At 39.2% G+C, this 21127-nt stretch overlaps 1 protein-coding gene across 1 annotated transcript; it reads right to left on the bottom strand.

The window, feature by feature from the left end:
- Positions 1-794: 794 nt before the first annotated feature.
- WDR1 (WD repeat domain 1) lies at positions 795-20883 on the bottom strand. Its single transcript, XM_064511429.1, has 15 exons — positions 20507-20883; positions 20017-20138; positions 15956-16046; positions 12813-12960; positions 11438-11618; positions 9638-9715; positions 8837-8917; positions 8481-8714; positions 7529-7621; positions 6631-6782; positions 5852-5939; positions 4227-4337; positions 3583-3753; positions 2540-2684; positions 795-2208 (listed from the first exon to the last, which is right to left on the bottom strand). The coding sequence occupies exons 1-15, from the start codon at positions 20520-20522 to the stop codon at positions 2099-2101; spliced, it is 1821 nt and encodes a 606-aa protein (XP_064367499.1). The 5' UTR covers positions 20523-20883; the 3' UTR covers positions 795-2098.
- Positions 20884-21127: the final 244 nt, after the last annotated feature.

Here is a 21127-nt window from a genome sequence, read left to right as displayed (position 1 = left end):
TCAGGCTATAGGCCAATAAACAAATCCAACGGAAGCTGAAGCACGAACACCCCCACACTCCGGCATCCGAAAATGAGTCATAATACAAGGTTTCTAGCTAATAGGCATTCATCATGATCTTCCAAGAATCAGAAAACAACTTGCCTTACACTTATACCACCTTTTGGACATTGCGCACCAGTTCTGAGGTACAGGAAAGGATTGCCCCCTCCAGTGTGGTAGGGGATGTCAAGAAATTCTGCTGTTTCCCTCAGAAAACCATTTCACTAGCCATAACCACTTCTTACAAAAAGCAGAATTTGTCAATGAAATCGGAGTTATTTGCCCATAGACATCTGCATTACCTTTACTTCTCCTTTTATCATTACCTAAATGACAGGGATTCAGCCACCACAGGAACCCAGTAGGCAGATTCAGTAGCATCCCTTCCAGATCTGCTTTAGGGAATGGTTTTGGAACTTATACTTAATTTCAGATATGCCCTTTTCCAAAACTTCTCTTCTATTCTACATCTCTTGTCCTTCAGCTGTTAATAAACAGACATGCAAAATTCTAATGGAGAGGGGCAGAAAGCACAAAGAAACTGTGATGCAAAATATTCTGCTTCTTAGGTAAAACCTGGCTGAACTGTTCAAATCTGTAAGTTGGTTTATGTACCAGAAGACACACTCATTCTGATGAAATTCTGGTCGCCACTCCCAAAAAAGAAATCAAGTTCTTCCCTTTTAAAAGATGTCTTGCTAAGCCATTTTTGGCAAGCAAAATTTTCAGTGACTGAGCAATGGTCCATGGGATGAGAGGCAGTAAAAGCATTTTATTTGCTGTACATTTAGTGTCAATAGATTTTAATCATTAGATATGTATTTTTATCATTAGATATGATTTGTAAATAAACAACATGCAAGTCCACACAGTAAGGAAAACTTAATACAACCTAAAGAGCAGTGGAGAGGTGGTGGTGGTGGAGGTGAATACTTAGTAGAAAACAAAGTTTTAAAGTCTTTCAAAGTTTTGGACAGCAGCAACTTCCTTCTGCCACAAAAGATGGTCACAGATCTACCTACTAATTTGCATCAGAGTCTCCTCCTCAACCCTTGTCAGACTGACAGGATAAAAATCACTCAAATGCACTGTAGAGTGTGAAAAGGGAACTAAATACATAAGATCGTGATCTGTTCATATTAGGTTACAGCTTACATGCAACTGTTCCGCACATGCAAATGCATAAAACTTACTCAAACAGCTTGATTATCTTCTCAAAAATCACTTCAAGTCAAAACAATGCTTCACTTAGTTTAATTCCTGTACTTTTAAAAGGTGTTAGAAGTACTCCATTTTTTTAAATAACATGCTCCTCCTCCTTCAAACAGAAAATATCTTTAATCTTTCACACAAAGTGATTTTTTCTGACATTGAAATGACCAGACATTCTTAATTCATAAAAGTCACAAAGGTGTTTCTGAAGCAAGAAATTGCCATGACAGTTATTTGTAAACATTAAACCCACAACATTAAGTACATCAAAATCCCATACTTCCATCCTAAAATAAACCACAAAGCTTTGACATGAAATACATAAAAAGTTTATTATGTATGTATCCCACTTTGTTTTCTGGAGAAGAAAATCTGAGGCAACAGTTTGGTGCAGTACAGAGAAGCAAAGCAATATACAGTAGCTGCACACAGCATGATTGGTTTCAGATAACAACTAAATATTCTTACTATGACCATTAGTACAGAAATGTTCTGTAATTAGAAAAAATGAGAAGTATTACTCTCATGCTGTACAATCTCACGTTTCTTGGTTAGAAAAGAACGACTGATTGAGTTTGAATCTTTCACGCCAACTTGCTAGGCTGTTGCCTCTGGAATGTTCAGCACAAAGGTTAAGCTCCAGACATAATTTAAGTGCTTTTCATGTGCAAACTGTTACTGGCTAAAGCTTTCAAAGTACATTTAAATACAGATATGAACACCCTGTAGAGATATGAGGATATGATAGAAGACCCAGAGGCCAACAGAGATCCTTTAAGAGAAATGCTATGTTCCACTGCAGTAGTTCTAGTCCCTGATTAGGTCCTTCCAAAGAGGGCTTATTTCATTGGTAGGAGATAGACCACTCTTTGACAGAAGCATCATGGGATGTTGTTACCAGAGTACGTTCATCCAACCATGCCAAGCCGCTTACATGATGTAGTCTGTGAGCATCTGTATGGCAATGCGAGATAACAGAAAAGAGTTAGGAAGGCTAAGCTGACATAATATCTTCAGCACATGCTCCAAATGTAATTTTCAGTTGATAAAAAAATACACTATTAGTATTTAAGAATATACAAGATTATTTTATGAAATACAAGAATGTAATAGAGGAGTTCTAGCTATTTTAGCTAGATAGAAGAGGCTGAAAATTAAAGCAGAATTAGTTTGGAAACATTCAAAACAATGTATCTGGCTTACCATTTAGTTCTGGAAAATATGTACTGTGTTACATTTCAAAATAGATTGGCAACTTTCGAAACAGATCTTGAAGCAAACATACCTGGTATCTTGACTCTGGTCTCTGGATCACTTACAGTCCAAACATATACCATCATGTCCATGCCTCCAGAAGCAAAATGTTCATTGTCTGGTGACCAGGCAATACAAACAATTTTTGCATGGTGTCCATAAAAAACATTATGCTCCTATTTCAACGTGATCAGGAATACAGTGTTACTTCATTCATTTAACACATTTTAGTGTACAGCATAACATAAACAATGATAAAATCCTGCAAGACTCCCAATATTTTACATCTCAGGTGCAGACTGATGCCCCAGACAAAGTAGTTTTGCAATGTGTAAGGCACAGACAACTGCAACAGAGCTCTTTTAAAGCTTCATCTTGTGCCACTTATTTAAACACTAGCAGGATCAACAAAACCCAAACCTTTTAGTAGAAATGGCAAAACTGTTTCTAAGAAAATTGAGATGGTAACGTGCAGATGCAGCAATTACTCAGGAGCCTTTAGAATAACTCGATAGATGTTTCTAAAAGCAAAATTCTTTCAGGTTTTACTTAGAAAACGAAACATTTTTCTGGAACAACACCCTGTATTTTTCTTTTCAGTGTGGTTTCAGTCAAAGCCTAAATGACTTAAAAGGCTGATTCACAAATTTACTATTCAGCTTGAAACTGGAAATTGCCAGTTACTTGGCTCTTGATTAAAAGACACTAGATCGAAGGATGGAGCAAGACTGTCTGTCCCTGCGATATCCCTTTCATTGCTTAGTTCTTACCACAGAGCTGTATGCCACAGGCAAAGTTTTACTGCCAAGTCTTTGTCTCATTTACTTCATTAGTTTTACTGTACTGTATGGATTTATTGTACTGCACAGATTGCATGGATCAGATTAAGCCTACATTCTTGTCCATTTTACAAAAGCGCACACAAATTCTCTAGTAAACAGAAACACCAAATACACATCAGTGATCTAACAGCTGTACCTCATTGGCTACATCACATTTCACTACAACAGATCTTATGTCAACATATATCAATTTTTTTTTTCTTCAAAGAACGACTGATACAGCAATTCTTACCGCATAGCCATCAGTGACACTAAAGACAGTGACAACCTTGTTTGCATCACAGACTGCAAGAAAGGCACCATCGTGAGAATATGCCAGGTCAGTCACAGGACCTTTAGCTTCCAAAGTCTTCTCACTTTTCAAAGAGGTTCCTTGGATTGAATACAAATAGACATTTCCATCCTACAATTTAAAAGTGGAGAAGAGGGGAGGGAACAAAAACCACTTTACAATAGAAACAGGAAGGCTTACTGAGCTAGCAGGGCTCTTTCACCAACTCCATCTGGTACTACTTACATTGGGAAATAGTTTAAAGAACCTCTCATTCGTATTAGCTACAGTTCACCAAGCCTAGAATATACAACTGATTTCTAGAATTTGGGCAAAATTCTGTAAAATGCCTATTTCAAGCTCATATTGAGTGGAAACATTAACAATTTAAAGACTGCAAATACAAAAGAAAAAAAAAATCAAACAGATGTTAATAGAGTCACAATGAAAGCCCATGAATTCCAACTGCACATAATTTACCTATTTCAGTACTGCTGCTGTAACAGCTGTCAACTATTACTTCTCAACAGAAACAGACCTACTATTGTTAAATGCTACTGTTAATAGTTCAAGTGTTCACAGGAGTTTTAGAAGTGCAACCTTACCGCTCCTCCCACTGCTGCTGTGCCTCCTCCAGGATGAACAGCTACAGCTTCTGGCTCATAGCCAAGATCGTCAATCGCAAAACATTTTTTCTTATCTTTCATCAACACAATCTGTAAATAGAGAACCATGAACTACTAAGATCCTTCTTCCAAATGCCTGATAAATGACTGTGACTAAGCTATGTTGCCTAGTCATAAATACAAATCCACTCTGCTCAGACCTTCACTGCATTTTGACCTAAAGCAAAAGCCGGGCGGGGGAATGCCTGTGTGTGGTGACTAATCCGCTATGTTGCTGTACTTAAGAGTGATTTAAATGCTCTAAATTAAGTAGTACAGGATACACTCTATTGCATTCAGCTTCACCTTGCTTGGTCAGAACACAAAAGAACATAGAAAAAGCAGTGTTTTTAGCAATACTTATTAACGTCCTGATTCACTCTTAGGGGAAGGGAAGCAGGGTCAAGTTAGCAGGCAAGCTTGTACTACGATGTGCAACTGGAGTTGTAACTCACATTGAAAACACACATTTGGACAACACTACTGAAAACCCTAGACACAGAGCCAAGATCCACATAGAAGGCAAAAATCATTAGAAGTTAAGCATGCTTTGACACTGAAATAGCCCTGATGACACAAAAGTCTCTCTGGTTTTGCATAATCTGAATACTACTGGCAAGCAAGCTAGAGATAACCACACTGTACAACAGCATTAGTTTGTTGGTTAGCTGCAAAACAAAAGTGCAGAACTGAGAAATCCTTTCCCCAAAATTGCCTCACTGAATTTATCAGCTAAGAGCATTACTTAGAGATTAACATGCTTATACAAACATATTTGTTAATTCCTATTGTGTATCAAACAAAAAATAAAAAATAAAAATCACTTTCATAACATGATCAAAAATACATATATATCAGAAGCCCTAAACACTTAAAAGCAAACATTGTTCTTACAGGTCACTTAATGGTACATAAAAGATGAGAAGTGCATTTATTGCATCCCAATTACATGACAGAACAAAGTTACCTTTCCCACTTTACCCTTTTCTGCTTCCCCCTTTTTTGGCTCCCTCTCTCCAAAAAGGAAAGAAATAAGGGAAAAGGAAGGGAAGTAGAAACAATAACTTTGAAATTAGCAATTCAAAGGTTTCAGGAGCTCTCTACTCTTTACTTTATTACTCTTTACTCTACTCTTTACTCTTTATTAGTCAATAGCTAAGGTAATTTATTTCAGAAACACTTGAATCCACAACTTAAAGCATATCTAGTCAGTTTTTTTTATTCAGCAGGTAAACAGTGTTCTTTCTTCCCTATATAGATTTAGATTGGTGTAGCCTTCTAGCACAACGCTAGATTGACAATAATAAATTCAGATGCATCCACATTAGGGACTACATAAAGTTTAAGTCTACAGATAAAACAGTCAAATTGGTACAAGAAGCAAAAAGAGAAGCCTGTAACAAGTATCTTGCTTAATTCTGTTCTCATGAACTTATTAATAAATGCCCCAGAGGCATGAGGTGATCACACACTAAACAAGTTTCCATCACAGTTACCATCATGTTACTGTATACTACATTATCTAACAGAACAATTGTACTGCTAATCCATGAGATAATACTTACTTGTCCAATGCATAAAACTACAGTATATCCACCAGGACCCACAGCTAAACATTTTGGTTGAACATCCATTTTCACAGTATCCTGGCCACTGGAGGAAGGTGTAGCAAGATGGAGAAACAGGAGGACAAAACAGAAGTATTCCATGCTTATTATTTAAAGAATAAAGTATTCCGTGCTTATTATTTAAAATTGACTGTTCAAACAGTCACCTCCTAATGATCCTCTAGAAGTTGAATAATTTAAAAGTTTCTTTAATAATCTGCAGTTTACTTGTGTTTACTCTTTCGAATGTTAGTATCTTGATCAGGTGGTATACCTTCAAAGTGGAAATCAATGTTACTACACAAAAGTCTGCTTTTTGAGTTTAACTAGGTGATCCTAAGATTCCATAATTTTTTTTGCTTCAATTGTGATTTCCATGAAGAAACAGCCATTTCCCACACCTCCTAACCACACATTTCAAATTTATTAAGTCTTCCCATGTATTTATTAAGCACAGAAAAACACACCCTTCATCACCCGCCAATTAAGCCACCCAATACAAGGCAGATATGTAACCTGTGAAAGGGAGGAGACACAAAGAGAAAAGTCTAGGAGGCATTTCTTGTTCTCATAGAAAAAAGTAAGGTTGGTACAGCAAACATTTTTACAGTTTCCATGGTAACTGAACTACTGAACAAGTTGTAGCACAGGATTCTCTGCCATGTAAATCAACAAAACTCTTGTTGTGTAACAACAGGGGCTGCAACACCAGAACAAGAGGCAATAGTTTCACTAACCTGTAATCCCTCTTGCTGACGTTGGTGTAGCGCACAGTGTCATCCATACTGCAGGTGACCAGCTGATCCATTTCATCCACTGCCATTCTAGAAACCTGGTTTGTATGGCCTTTCCCAGAAAAGCCATCATTCTCTCCAGTTTCAGAATCCCAGTAATGTGCACAATAGAGTTAAGGAACATTTAAAGATGTTGGTGCAGCATCTTAACTAAACACATCACAGCCCAACCCTTTGACAACACCATTTGAGAACCTAGACCATATTCCAAATATCTTGCTCCAGAAACCAACAGGACTGGAATTGTTGCAGTCTTCACCAAATTACAAATTCTCCTGGGTAGTAAGAAAGCCCAATTACATTTGAGATATCAAATAAAGAACAAAACTAATGTGACACAGAACTTCAAAAAACTTACTTGGTGGGTGGGGAAAAACAAAACTCAGAAATGCTTGTTACTGAGCCAGAAGATACATCAAAAAGCTTATGGTCTCTTCTCATCTAAAAGGTAAAGTGATCTACCTATCTATTTCAAGTAACAGCAGCAGCAAGAGACAACACAAAGAGCAATACAAACCTGGCATATGTGGCAAAGTACACATTGACAATTACAAAAGAATTTACTCTTACTTCCTCCTCTCTGCTAACAAACAATCTACCACATGAAATGAGAACTGAAAATTAAGAATTGGCACATATTCAGGACAACAAGGAGGCAAGGTTAAAGGCAAGCACTATATACAATAGAAATGTTAGAGGAAAAGCAAAACAAACTTTTCCAGCAGACATAAAATATTAATTCATGTCCAGTAAAGATAATTCTTGTCTTAAGCAAAGCAAGTTTTTAAACAAGCTCTCTCAATCTATATGGCTAAAACAAATATCACTTTACTACTCAAAGGATATTAATATGACCATCATTACTTCCAGAGTAAATATAGGACTTTCCACCATTTTTATGCACTGTGAGACACTGAATTGATTTACTATGACCCTGTGAATAGGACACACAGTAATAATTTTTGATCGGCAATTTCTCATTTTTAATATATACATAAATCAAACTTGTTTGAGAAAGATCATAGGCAATTCAGAACACATCATTTTATTCCTAAGCATTAAAAGGTCACCCACAATACAAATTACTAATTAATGGTGCAGTGATTTAACTGTTGCAGCATTGCTATTTCCATGCACTGCTCCTTAAAAGGAATGAAAAGGCACTGTAAATAACCCTGTTACTGAGCCTGCTGGACCAAGATACTTTCACAGCCTTTTCATAAAGTTTACTGTTCAGCCACTTTATGATACAGGGGAAGAAGACTAAATATGGTCATATACCCACACTGATCGCCAGATTTAAAGCAGCAATAGCAAGAATCTGGGACGTCTATTTCTAGTTCATGTAAAAATGTAAGTTCCCGTGAGAGTGCTGTGTCAGCGAACTCTATAATTCCCAAAATTAAAGCTCAACTGTATAGTGACCCTAGTCACCTTGTTCACAATATACTGCTGTGGTAGAATGATGAGAAACAGACATTCTTGGTAGTTTCCTATCTATGCCATATTTCTTTTATCATCTCAAGAATGCTTAAAGCTACTATGATAGACAGTTTGATAACTTTAATTGAAACCAAAATTAGCCTGGGTGTTTGCACAATGCACAGTAACTCCATATAACATCTTAACTTTGATTTATGTGACTCGCAAGAGTCAGTCACACGCAGCTCATTTGGCAATGCAAAGTAATTAAACAGAACTGTTTTTCAATAGTTACTATTCCATCTAAACAATTTCAACCACTGAACTGTTTATTGCAGAAACTGTGGTGCAACAACAGAAGTTCAACCTACCTTTATGACACGTAAAGGCTTATTTGGATTGTTCTTGTCCAAATAATTGATATAGCCAGAGAGAGAAATACTCAATAAATGGTCTTTCTGCCACAAACAACCCAGCTGCTGATCCAAAACATTTGATCCCATGTTAAAAGTACTGACAATAGAATTAGCACCAACATCCCAGATTTTAGCAGTTTTATCTCCAGAAGCAGAAAGCAGTTGACTACTGTCAGGGCTCCAGCTAATCTGTAAAAACAAATGCCACCACAAGATAGTAAACACATTTATTACTGCAATACTTCACAGTCCATGAACTCAGTAATGAAATAAATACTAAGGATCATTTACACAAATGAGGCAATACTTACAGCATAAATACCTCCATCATGAGCTTTGCCTCCACCGAGAGCACACACTTTCTCTCCAGTCTTCCCATCATAGACAAAAATCTTAAGAGAGCATACATACATACCATTTAAAGGGAACTGAAAAGTTACTTGCATTGCACAGATCACTTTTCTGTTGCATGGTGCACTTGCAAGCTTATCAAACACTACATTCAAGGAAGAAGCATAAATATTCCTGCACTTAAGACTAACCAAATGAAATGAAAATTGTAAATAAGCACAGTGAGCCATTGTACCACAATTTTGAATGTCAGGATCCAGTGTACAGATGCCACATTTTTGACCCCTGCTGTGATGGCAGCTTGACAACAGCACTGCAGGCATGGGAATCTGCCTACTTGTAAGGATCTCCCCACAGCAAAAGTGCTGTTGTCAACCTGCCCTTATCAGCAGGGAGTCCACATGGAGTCAGAATGCTATCTGAGAGTTTATGTATGTCCTTGTTACAATTCTGAAAAATCCATCTGAAATACTAAAGGGCATACATATTTCAAAGGTCTGACAGAATCCTGCCAAAATAACCTCTAATAAAAGTAATAAAATAGAGAAATAGAACAGAAAAAAGCAGAGTCAGAATAGTCTGATGGACATCACAGCTGTTGCAGCATTATAGCAAGGCACTGAAAGTTTAAGCCAATCATTCCACAGAATAGAAAGAGAAGCTACACATTTTACAAAACTGATCCTATTCCCAAAACGTCTGGGAAAAAACCCTCTTTTTCTCATCCTAGAAGAGCTACAGAGGGTGTTACTTATCTTTACCTGGCCATCTGCACTAGCTGTAGCCAATCTGTTTCCATCAGGAGAAAACCTCACACAGTTCACAAACCGTGTATGGTCCTGTAGAAGAAAGAAGAATCAGCACACAACATAACAGCAGACCTATGTACATTTACCTACTTACATACAAGATAGTCTAGTGACAGTGAATTTCTCTTGCATTCAGGCCATAAGTTAGCTGTGTGGGAGGTGACTTGCTGTAGAGAATGCTGCTATTCAACTGCCACAGAGCAAGTCTAGCCTCTATACTAGCCTCTAACTGAATAGGATCATGAGGATCAAGGAAAAAGGAAAAAAAATCCAGGGAAAAAAAAAAATTGTGGGATCCACATTGATGTAGTTCAACAAACTTAGCACAACACCATGCAAATGAGTAGTGCTGTTTAGGAGATTGGTAGAAAAAACTTCAACTGCAGCCTAGATGCAGGGATGGGATTCTTCCCCTCCAGTCAATGAACTCTTGTCCAGCATTCTCCAGATTTTGACTCTTGCTTCATTGTGCAATCAGGTTTTACATACAGAAAAGTATCTTATCCCTGATATTGTAAAAAAATATGGGAATGAAGAATAGACTGTTTTATTGGATTTCCACTTCTGAGAGATTTCAGCAGTGCTAGCTCTGTGAAGTAACCAGACGAGTGATGTGTACTCCCTAAATAGAGTATTTACAAATAGGAGACTATTCAAATGATACCAGCTAGAATACCTGTTAAATAGGGAAGCACCACAACGAGGCCAAAGCTCCCATGAAAAGAGATTTGGGAGACTATTTTTAGCATTATGAAAGGCAGGTTCTAACCTACTTTCTTTGATTAAATATAGAATTTTTCTAGATGATACCTCAAGCTCTAGTCTAAACCATGCAACAGGCTATACATGAAGCCCATACATCAAATCAAATATCACTTTAAAAGGGAGACACATACTAGACTGAGCACTCCTGGTAAGCAAATCAGACTTCAGAGTTCCAAAAGAAACAGTTTAGCAAAATGTAAGTAGCAACTTAAGTTCAGAAATATATTTGGCAACTACATCATTTCACTGGATTGCAGAGCTCAAAACAATTCCTTTTCTAGAACTCAAATCGATGCCTTAACTGAACTCAGTGTATAAAGTCTACTCAAGACATATATTTATGAAAATAAAGCCTTACGTTTTAAATGTAGTAGTCCCAAGCTTTGTTTCATTTATATAAAACATTTAATTAGTACACTAAGAAACAAAAACTGAAAAGTAACATACAAATGGAAAACTGACCACAGAAATTACGTATCTATTTCTTGTGGAAACCAGTTATGTCTTCAAATACCTACGCTCACCCTCATGAACCTGCCTTGGGGATTTCAGATTTGACCACTCAAACTCTTAAGCAGATTTGAAAATTCCATCCATACAACCACATTTCTTGAAGGAAGCACCTTGGAGAATATTAAGAAACTCTAGGCATGTCTGCACTTGGAAGCAGAGCTGAGAAAGCACCACAATAAGGCCAGTGAAACTTGCTGCTACTTATGTTATGGAAAAGGATGTAAAGCCAAAAATCAGAGAAGTGCTTCAGATTTTCTTCCAATCATTTATTTTGGCTTTGTTGGCTTGAGAGAAGCCTTCGATTATACTCAGACATGAATTTAAGAAAGCCACCTGACACTGACTATGCCTCAACAGGGGAAGCTAAGAACTTCTGTTACGACAATGAGTTGTGACAAGAACTGCAAGGTTGTTGGAAAGCTTTTGTCAACTTGCTGCGTAGTTTAACAGAGCCACTACTAAACTTAAACTCACGCTTATTGTAAACTTGAACTTGAATGGTGGTCCCTCAAAGAAAGCGGCACAGTTGTCATCACTGCCAGTTGCTAGACGATAAGGTCTTGTTTGTTTTATGTCCACGCTATTGATCACTTTGTTGTGCCCAGTAATCTCACCAACAGAAGAACCACTATCCCACAGGAACACTGCTCCAAATCTAGTTAGAGAAGCAGACAATAACTATAATTCATAAAAGTGTAGATTAACTTCTTAAGCATCTGCAAACAGCAGGTTTGAGTACACTCAAAGAAAAGAAATTAGGTCATCTCGTTAATCTCATGCAAGGGCATCATTGTTCCCTGAAGGATATTTGAGATCTTGCTGGAGAGAAACATTTGGTGAAGGGACTAGACAAGTTTTATGTATAAAGCCTCTAAAATTCAGAGAAATAAAATTTTTTTTTAATAAGTCTGAAAGCTCAGGTTTATAAAAGAAAGTGGTAAGCTGTTCCCAGCTGTCTAGTCACTACACAAAATGGAGAGAGCCTGGATAACAATAGCATCAGCTCTATTATTTTATTATTTAGCTTAGACTGGATACCATCATATTTAAATAAAAGTGTTCTAGGTTTCCACATGTATTTCTACAACAAATCAACAAAATAGCTACTATGCCTATGCTGACTAGCTTGCTAAGAATTGAGCTGCCACATTGTAACTATTACAGCAGTACAATTCAATAAATCCCAGAAGAGAAGGCATAAGGAATATTTAGATTTACCATGTGAACCTTAACAAAATGTCAACAGTTACTACTGAAAGATATAAGAAAAAAGTTTATGAAAGCATTTGTCAGTTCTTATTTTAAATTAACTTAAAAAAAAGAAAAGAGTATAATCAATACACTGGCATTACACTGGCAGAACACTGCTATTAAAAAGGGCTCTATGGAATCACTTCAGCAAAATTCTGAAGTACATATACATAACACAAAACTGGTAAGCTTTTTCATGTAGGATAGCAAGTTTATTAGTACCTACTTCTACCCTAACTAAGGGGCAGGTGGGGGGGAGAAAAGATGCAAAATAGCGACAGTACATCAGTTTTTCCTGTAACAAGAAAATGAAGCGCTAGGAACCAAAGAACATCTCTCAAATATCAGGACACATATCCAAACGCCCACAATTTTAAAAAGAGCAATTCTAACAGAAAGGTATTTTCCAGTACCTAAGCCACTTCGTTGTACAGTTGTCAAATACTGCATAAAAAATTCTGCTGCTGCGCAGCACATCTTGAAGTCTAAACAAAGAACGAGCCATGGCTTTATTTCCTTGAAGAATTGCAAGTTCTTTGATGCAGAAGTTTTTTCTGTTAGAATACAAGAGTTTACAGCATATAAAAGAATTACTCACTTTTCCCTTCCTTCTCCAACTACAGCTATTCTCTTGCTGTCTTCAGTCCAGGCAAGATCCTTTATTTTTCCTGCAAATGGCTGATACTCATACTTCAGTAGGTGTTCCTTCTGCGTAGTATCCCAGATTCTCAGCTTTCCAGAGACATCTGCCATAATATAATAGAAAGTAACTATTGTTGTTCCAGCATGACTCAGTCACATGACTCATCAATCTGCCAGGATAAAAATTCTCAGCTACCCTGAACACTTGTACTAGAGACACACAGTCTTTCCCTACTACGATGACTACAAATCCCTTGATTTAGGAATGCTGAAGGCTACATCCATTTCACTGAGACTTGGTGGTTTTTTTAACTAGATATTCAGTTAAGGTGTGCAGCAATAAATACAACATATGGAATCAATTTTGAGAAAAGACATGCAAAAGAACTGCATATGGAGAGGGTAGGAACTCGCATGTTATCTGCTGGTCAGTCTTAAGTGCTCATGTGCACGCATGCTTATCAAAACAAAAACAGAAAACTCCCTACCAGTTACAAGATAGCTTATCCACACATCACTGGAAGGTAGGCTACTAGAATAAAGACAGCAATGTGGTGGACAGTAGCTCATGCACTAAAATGCATACTTCAGCTTTTTTGCACCCTTGAAGCAAATCTGCTTTGCATACAGGTATCAGTCATCTGTATATCTGTGAAGAGATTTCTGCCCATAGTACTGGTTTCATGAGCATTTGGATCTGCCTACTTTTTCCTTTACAAAAGCACATATGCACTTAATTGTGCAGGTATCCATATACAGCATCTGGACTACTACAAAGGAAGCCAACAGAATATTAAAAAATACTAATGTCACAGGCAGCAGACATAGCACAAATCATAACAACTGCAGATGTAATATAATTAAAGCTTCTTTGGTCATTGTCTCCCCTCAGTATTACAGAGGCCTAGGGCTTGCTTCTATTCACAGCAAATACTTTAGTGCAGCATTGTAAATAGAGTAGTTGTTCTAGACACAGACAACCTCATACTTTTGTAATGAAACTCACATAGCAGATTACGTGCATTGGACCCCTCATAAAAGCTACCGTTTAACAGTAAACGACATATTAAAAGGCATGCCTTTCACCTCAGCAGAACTCTTGATTCATTATCTACCATTTATCAGTGCATCTTTACAGTCCAGCTTAGACATAAAGCATCCCCATATCTTTGGGACGGACCAAGGGCTCACCTTCTCCTCTTCTGCTAAAATGACGGATTTGGAATACTCCATTCTAATCTAAATAATTTGTTATTGAAATGAAATTTTAATTTGGACTTCAAGAAATCCAATTGTTGTGCTCTCTCTCCGATAGGACACATACAGCTTTAACTTCATGTTATCCCCAATTACTACACCTGTTATGACTGCAGTACAGGAGAAATTACCATAAAAGCCAGAGAACATTTTGCCAAAGGACTGTCTAATCAAGCATATCAAGCATTAAAGTTGCACGTCTAGCTCAAATTTGGTTATGGATACAGACATGAATCTTATGTTATACTTAGAACCGCTTAAACAGTCTAATGCTCTCTTCATAACCATGCTCAGCAGTATCATGAGACTTTACAACTGATACAGAAGACAGTTTAAGGGAAATATTGCAGCCTAAGCTTGCTTATTTAGATGGGACAGACAACTTCTGAAAAAAGTCATCCGAATACTTCCCTAAAATGAAGGAGGTTCTTTAATTTGATCACTAATGAGTAGCATCTTCACATGGGGACTGTGTATATACTACTGTACTTCTACAGAGGAATGAAAATCTACAAGGTTACAAGAAAAAAAAAAGAAAACTGATGGTTATATTGAGGGATCAATACAGCAAAAACCTAAAGCACCAAATCTGAAGAACAAAGAACACATCAGTTTGACATATGGTCCATACACAAGACTGAGCCAAGAAAATCCTGGCTGTGGTTCCTTGGGTGGGGAGGGGGAGAAGGCTGTGCTAATGAATGGCCTTAAAGCTTTCTCAGTACTCAGGTACAAATGTTAATATAGCTTTTGGATATGCAGAAAGCCTAGAAGGAAAGAACTGAAGTATTTCAGGTTTTCAAAAAGGTCGCTCCCTTAAAATTCCCATTCTATCAAGACCTGTGCAGGAGTCTTGCATCCCTTTCTAAGGGGGTCATATTCAGAATATTTTATTTTCAGCAACAGCAACCAATATGTTATTTAAAAACAAAAAGTATTCCTGAATGAAAATCTGTTACTTACTTATGAAGTATTTCTAGTTCACAACGGCAAGCAGATTTAAAGAAAACTAATTAACTGCTGTTGTTTTTAAGAAAGGGAAGTTATAGTATTGTATTTATTAATAACTTTTCAACTGTATACCAGGCCTGAAGAGCCTTACTTGAAAAAGATCAATTATTTGAAAGAAACTTCTATTAAGGTGGGTTTGTTTAGTTCTCTGTAAATCAAAAATTGCAACTACTTCTGCTAATAATCCAAGAGAGCCTGCAGAAAATTCACACTACCTATTCTCAGTCTATTGATTCACATACATTACACAAAGTTAAGAATGAGCATGCTTCCCCTGCTAACTTACCCCAGAAAGCCTTTAGTTCAGGTTACAACAGTGAGAACAATTATGCCAAACCTTGCCAAGTCCTGCCAGCAAGGAACGCTGACAGAAAGGACTCTACTAGAATCACTGCCATCCAAAAGCATCTAAGCTTATTAACACGCAAAACCAGTGGTCCTATATTTCAGAAATAATGTTTCATTCTGCTGCATGTACAAAAGCAACTCATTATGTTAAAATATGTCCTCTAACTCTAAACAGACTAAGCATTTAAAGTTCATTTTCAGTTTCCTATTATTTAAATAATACCACTTTTTAAAAGAACAAGCATGCTACTGAACTCACTGCCTTAGAAAGGGGTTAGAAGAACAAGTATAAAAACTGGTACAAAGTACCAAAATTGGTCTTTACCCACATGCACGCAGAATCATATTAAAGTGGGTCATATTGGCTACATATATTCTGTACAGCAATGCTAAGCGCTGCTTTACTACACCAGTAAGTTCTGCAGCAAGCACTTTAACAGCTCTGTCCACACAGCTCATGCAACATGCGCACTGATACTTTACCTCCAGATGCTATGTAAAATCCGCTGGGAGCATACTTGGCAACTACAACCTGATGGGCATGCTCAGTGTAGATGTCAGCAATTGCAGGATTCTAGTTTAAAGAAGGAGGAAAGAAGGAGAAAAACAAAAAAAAGGAGGGGGGGGGAGAGAGAGAGAGAGAGAGAGAGAGAGTTACTAAGTAGCATTTCCTGATTTTCACAGGAATAAAATCAGATGTCTCAAGATAAAACTCAATTTTTCCCTGCATTCCTTCTCTCATCCCTTCCGTCTTGTACTTTAAACTGAAAAACTAACTAAAACCAAAATCTACACAGAAAAGCACAGAGCACATTGCACAACATTGCACTACTATGCACAGTAATTTCTAATAACTGCCACAATTGAAAGTATTTCCTCTGCTATTTCCTTCTTCAGAATCTGCTGACCCCCAAAGAATCCAAAATAACAAGTCAAGTTATAGGCATCTTTTTAATAGGGCTGGCCAGCTAAAACAATTATCCAGGTAGAATATTAAATATAGTCTGTGCTTTGCAGCACACATCCAAAAGTTCTACTACATTTAAGCACAACATATTGCACTCAAGTTACTCATTGATACGTACTCAAGATCACTCAGTAACCAATGAGGTGTGCAAGACCTGCTCTTTCTTGCCAACTGAAATCTAGTCAAAAACCTAACTGACTAGCGTAAGAGATGTTTTCCCCAGCATCACTAGTTGTACCGGAATAATGAAAGAAATGCATCATTCACTGCCTCTCTATCACAGTTATATCTTTTCAGTCTTAAACATGTTTTCAGATGTTCCAGGTTGGATAATTAAACTGATTCAGTGTCTCAGCAGATCAGGGTTACACTATTGAGGTGCCAAATCAAAAGGATGACATCAAGACACATAATTCTTCCAATATCGGCTCTCAAATTAAAAAATGTATAAACCCCCATACTGCACATCTTCCAGGTACAGCAATACAGTACAGCAATACACTAGTACATCAGTAATACATTATTCTACTTTTTGGAACATTTTTTAATGCCAGTTAACAAGTATTTTCCAGTTCCAGAAACTTGACTTACACAGTCAGGAAAAAAAAAGTCCATTTTAATTGCTATAATTAATATACACTTGTTCAACTGTATCAGAAAACCACCTGGTGTTACGGCATGACTCAGCTGTCCAATCAGGAAAAACTGAAGCACCTGCTGTTTTAGGAAGCAGACAGTCTCTTACAGTACTGTAAATCTCAGGAGACAGAATATAGTTTACTCATGCAAGAAGCAGCTCTTTTCCATTTCTAGTACAGCATGCTTTCACATTGCTTGAGTGCATTATAGCCCTGCTTAAGTCACAAATGTCTGCATTTACAGCATCTACATGTCACTCTCCATTTTGTGTGTTATTGGACTTTATCTAAGCAAGACAAGACAATGTTTTCCCCATGCTGTAGTTGCATCACCTAAAATTTCAGGGTGCTCAGAAAACCATATTTTGTTAATAATGATATACATAAGCAGTGGGTGCTTTATAGCAAGAACCTCCAAGAACTCTTGAAGCTAAGTAGATAAGAAATTGGACTTACAGACTGAACTAAGGGGGAAAAAGGAGGATAAAAAGTCAGGCTCCTAAATTTAAGATATGGTTAAGAGATTTTTGGATATAAGCAAATAAACTAGAGCGGGCAGCATAAATGTTCATTATTTGACAAGATTATTTCTGCTTGTAAGCTCAGTTTTCTAACTTGTATGTCTTTCATAGCCAAAAAAGGGCATTTCTAAAAAGATTTAAACATAAAATTGTAGCGTTAGCCAGGACAAATGTAGTACCTAATACTTATTATCTACTGTTGTTTTTTGAAGAGGGCTAGGAGTAAGTTCAGGGATAGATTCAACGAGAGAGCTTAGGTGGCTTATTTTGAACACTGAAACCAGAGCCACTTAAGAAAGTGAGTAGTTTAAGTTCCAAGCTTCAAGTAAGCTTGGACCATGAAGATGATACAATATTAATGAGGCATGAAACCTTACAAATATCACTAGTCCTTCTTACTTACAGTGCTTTTCCAGCACTCTTTCTACTTCAAAGAAAGTCTCCAGATCATGTTCAAAAACCAAGCGTGAACCCTTTACTCAGCACCATAGCTTAGCTGCTGCTACAACTTCAGAAGATTTACAGAGCTGATCACTACATTTTCATGATGTGCATGTTTCTTTGTTTGTTTTTAATTAGAGCATGACTGCTCTAGGTGACCCTGGGAAAACTGTGTGCAGAGGGACTACACAGTCCCAATATTTCATTTGGTTGTTACAAGCTATTTATGCAGGCTTCCATACCTTCAACGGAGGCATGTTTCTCAGCTAGGGAGTGGACATATTTCCATGTAGGTTTAGCGACAAACTGCAACATTCTCTGACACAAAAGCCCTACTGTGCGCTTTGGTCAGTTTTTGTGTCATTGCTACAAAACACTCTGTAGTAGTCTGAGGAATGTGTTCTGTCAATCATTAACAGTAGCAGCACCTTCCTACTTGCCAGTTCAGGTAAATTTATATACCAGCATGAATTACACCATAAAACTAGAGGTTTTATGACTTCCATTCTCAACTTCCATTGAGAGTTTAAACAGGTCTAAATCGGAGTTCTCATAATCCTACCTTTCCTTTATTAAGACCTTGCCATGTGCTCTACCTTCTGGTTTTCGCAGGGACTGTCATTTGCATTGTTTGATTCTTCAGTGAGATTATTCAGGAAGCCAAAATAACAATTGTTTTCTTCCAGTTTACCCACAAAATAGGGTTGGATGAATGCTAATGACAGTGCAAGGGAGGAGGTCACAATACATAACTGGGGCAGAAACTGTGCTGTAAGCAGAATGGCTCTTCTTCTCCCATCACGCTGTGTGCCATTATGGAGACTTCTGGTTTCAGGAAATTGAACTTTTCCTGACAGCAACAGTGAAACACTATTACCACATTATACTAAGACATTAATAAGAAAAATAAAAACAAACTTGTACTTTAAGTGAAAAAAATTTAGCTGATATCAAACAAGAAACTTGCAAGAAATTAAGTGTTTAGCAGCATTTCTGTATTAGGGCATGACAATGAAATAAGAAACATTTGTACATAGCAAGGGTGGTGAGAGGAAATCAGGAAAATGCTCATAAAAATCAATTTACAAAATCGTTTTACAGGGACAGTCATAAACATATCCATTGTTGTATAGACCTGAAAATTCCAGAGAGGTATGATCTGTCCCACTGCAAGCCAAAGTTACAGGATAAAAAGAAAAGCAAACCTAGGAGTTTGATTTTTCCAGAGTATAAACATTTATTCTGAAGGAAATAGTGATTTTTGAAAACCAACAGCAAGACAATAGTCCAGACTTGTAATACTTCCTCCATCCTTTTCAAAGCGATGCCATCTTTGAAGTAGTAATTTAAATAAAACACTTAACACTTCTTATCACCACAGAAGAACTCAACACCACTGAAAACATTAACAGTGGTATTCTAACACTTAATCAATGAGAGTTCTCTGTGATCAGGGCTGAAAACCCAACGTGCAGACAGCCTGCCACGGAGTCAAGTAACTGACAACTGTTTTGATTCCTGGAGTGCAGTGGAAGAAGCTATGTAGTAACGAACTTAAACATAGCTACTTGTGAACATCTGCATGCTTGTCTTACAAGAGGAAGGCCCAGCAGAGCAAAAAGGGAAGAGTTCATTCATCAGACAGATCCATCTCTCAACTTCGTAACAGAATTATGATGATAAACAGGGCCAACCAGAATATACCAGTCTCTTGTCTACAAATGCTATGTAATGACAGGGAGAGAACTGCACATTTCACAGAGATTTTCGACAGATTTTTACAGTCACTGCCCATAATTTTACACCTGAGTCATGCACCCTTCCTCTTCCCCTCCCGCTGATCACAGATCCGTGACCTCAACTGAATTCACTAAGTGGAAATAAAGCACAGGCTATCACAGGAGAGGGGCTGGGAAGCAAAATGAAACTTAGCAAAACGAACTATACCAGGAAATAAAATAAATCAGGATACATTACATCAATGTTTCTGATGACGACACATTTTCCATTCGTGTAAAGAAAATTATTGCCCTTAGGATCACCTCCAATAATTTTGGAAACGCCTCTTTCAACCTGTGGGAGGCTGGCAAACACTTTTTCTACGGAAAGAAAAGGGAGGGGGGGGGAAAGAGAGATAAAGGTTTTATTCATCCCCGTTAACAAACGCCTCTCAGGCAGGCAAACGCCCTGCCCGGCGCCGACCGGCAGCCGCGGTCACTTGTTGCTGTCACCGGGCCCCGAGGAACCGCCGGCTCGGCGCCCGCCCGCGCGGCACCGCCTCGGGGGCGGCTAACGGCCGCGCCAACGGCCGCCGCACGGCCCCCGCGCGCCGCGGGGGGAACGGCGGCAGCCGCGGGGAGAGCCGGCCGCGGGCAGCAGGATGGCTGGGCGAGGCTCCCGCCGGCTGCCAAAGCCCGCCAACGCCGCTGCCCGGCCACGTCGCCTCCCCGCCGCTCCAGGCACTTACTGATCTCGTACGGCATCTTCGCCCACTTGTTACCGCCGCGGGTGGTGGCGCCGGGAAGGGAGGCGAAGCGCGCGGCGCGCAGGCAGACCGGCCTCTCCCCGCCGCCGCCGCCGCCTCAACCCCGCGGCGCCCAGCAGCACGAAGCAGGAAGCACCCGCGCGGCCCGCCGCTCTCCGCTGCCTTTGACCATATATAGTCAACTCTGCTCGCGCCGCGCCGCTCCCCGCGAGGCCGCGCGCCGCTCCCTCCCCCGGAAATGCCGTCGCCTCAGCTCGGCTCGGCTCGGCTGGGGCGGCCGGAGGAGCCGGCCCCGCCCCAGCAGGGAGCTGCGCGCAGGCGGCGGCAGGCCGCGCGAAGCGCCACACGGCGACTCTGCCCGGCCTCGGGGTGGGCGCCGCCGGGAGGGCTGCGCATGCGCGCCCGCCACCGTGGCGCTCCTCGGGGCATGCGCGGCGTTTGGCGCATGCGCAGTGAGCGGCGGTGAAGCCGCTCCGCGCCCCCTCTGTGGGGTCTGAGCGTGGACGGGCTGCGCCGTGGGGCGCTGTGGGGACGGGCGGGGCGGGTGTGGGGTTGCGAGGAGGCAGCGGCGGGGGAGGGAAGTCTGCGGCGGGCCCGAGGAGC

The sequence above is a fragment of the Dromaius novaehollandiae genome, chromosome 4 (genome assembly GCF_036370855.1).
Source record: "Dromaius novaehollandiae isolate bDroNov1 chromosome 4, bDroNov1.hap1, whole genome shotgun sequence".
NCBI classification, from domain to species: domain Eukaryota; kingdom Metazoa; phylum Chordata; class Aves; order Casuariiformes; family Dromaiidae; genus Dromaius; species Dromaius novaehollandiae.
The sequence above is the reverse complement of the archived record's forward strand: the minus strand, read 5'-3'. Positions and strand labels throughout refer to the sequence as shown.

Excerpts from the sequence above, each read along its gene's own strand:
- WDR1 (XM_064511429.1), bottom strand. Across the intron at positions 12,961-15,955 it reads ATTTTACATAGCATCTGGAG|ATGTCTCTGGAAAGCTGAGA; the intron begins GTAAAGTATCAG and ends ATATTATGGCAG. Across the intron at positions 11,619-12,812 it reads GTTGGAGAAGGAAGGGAAAA|ATTTGGAGCAGTGTTCCTGT; the intron begins GTGAGTAATTCT and ends TTCTCTAACTAG.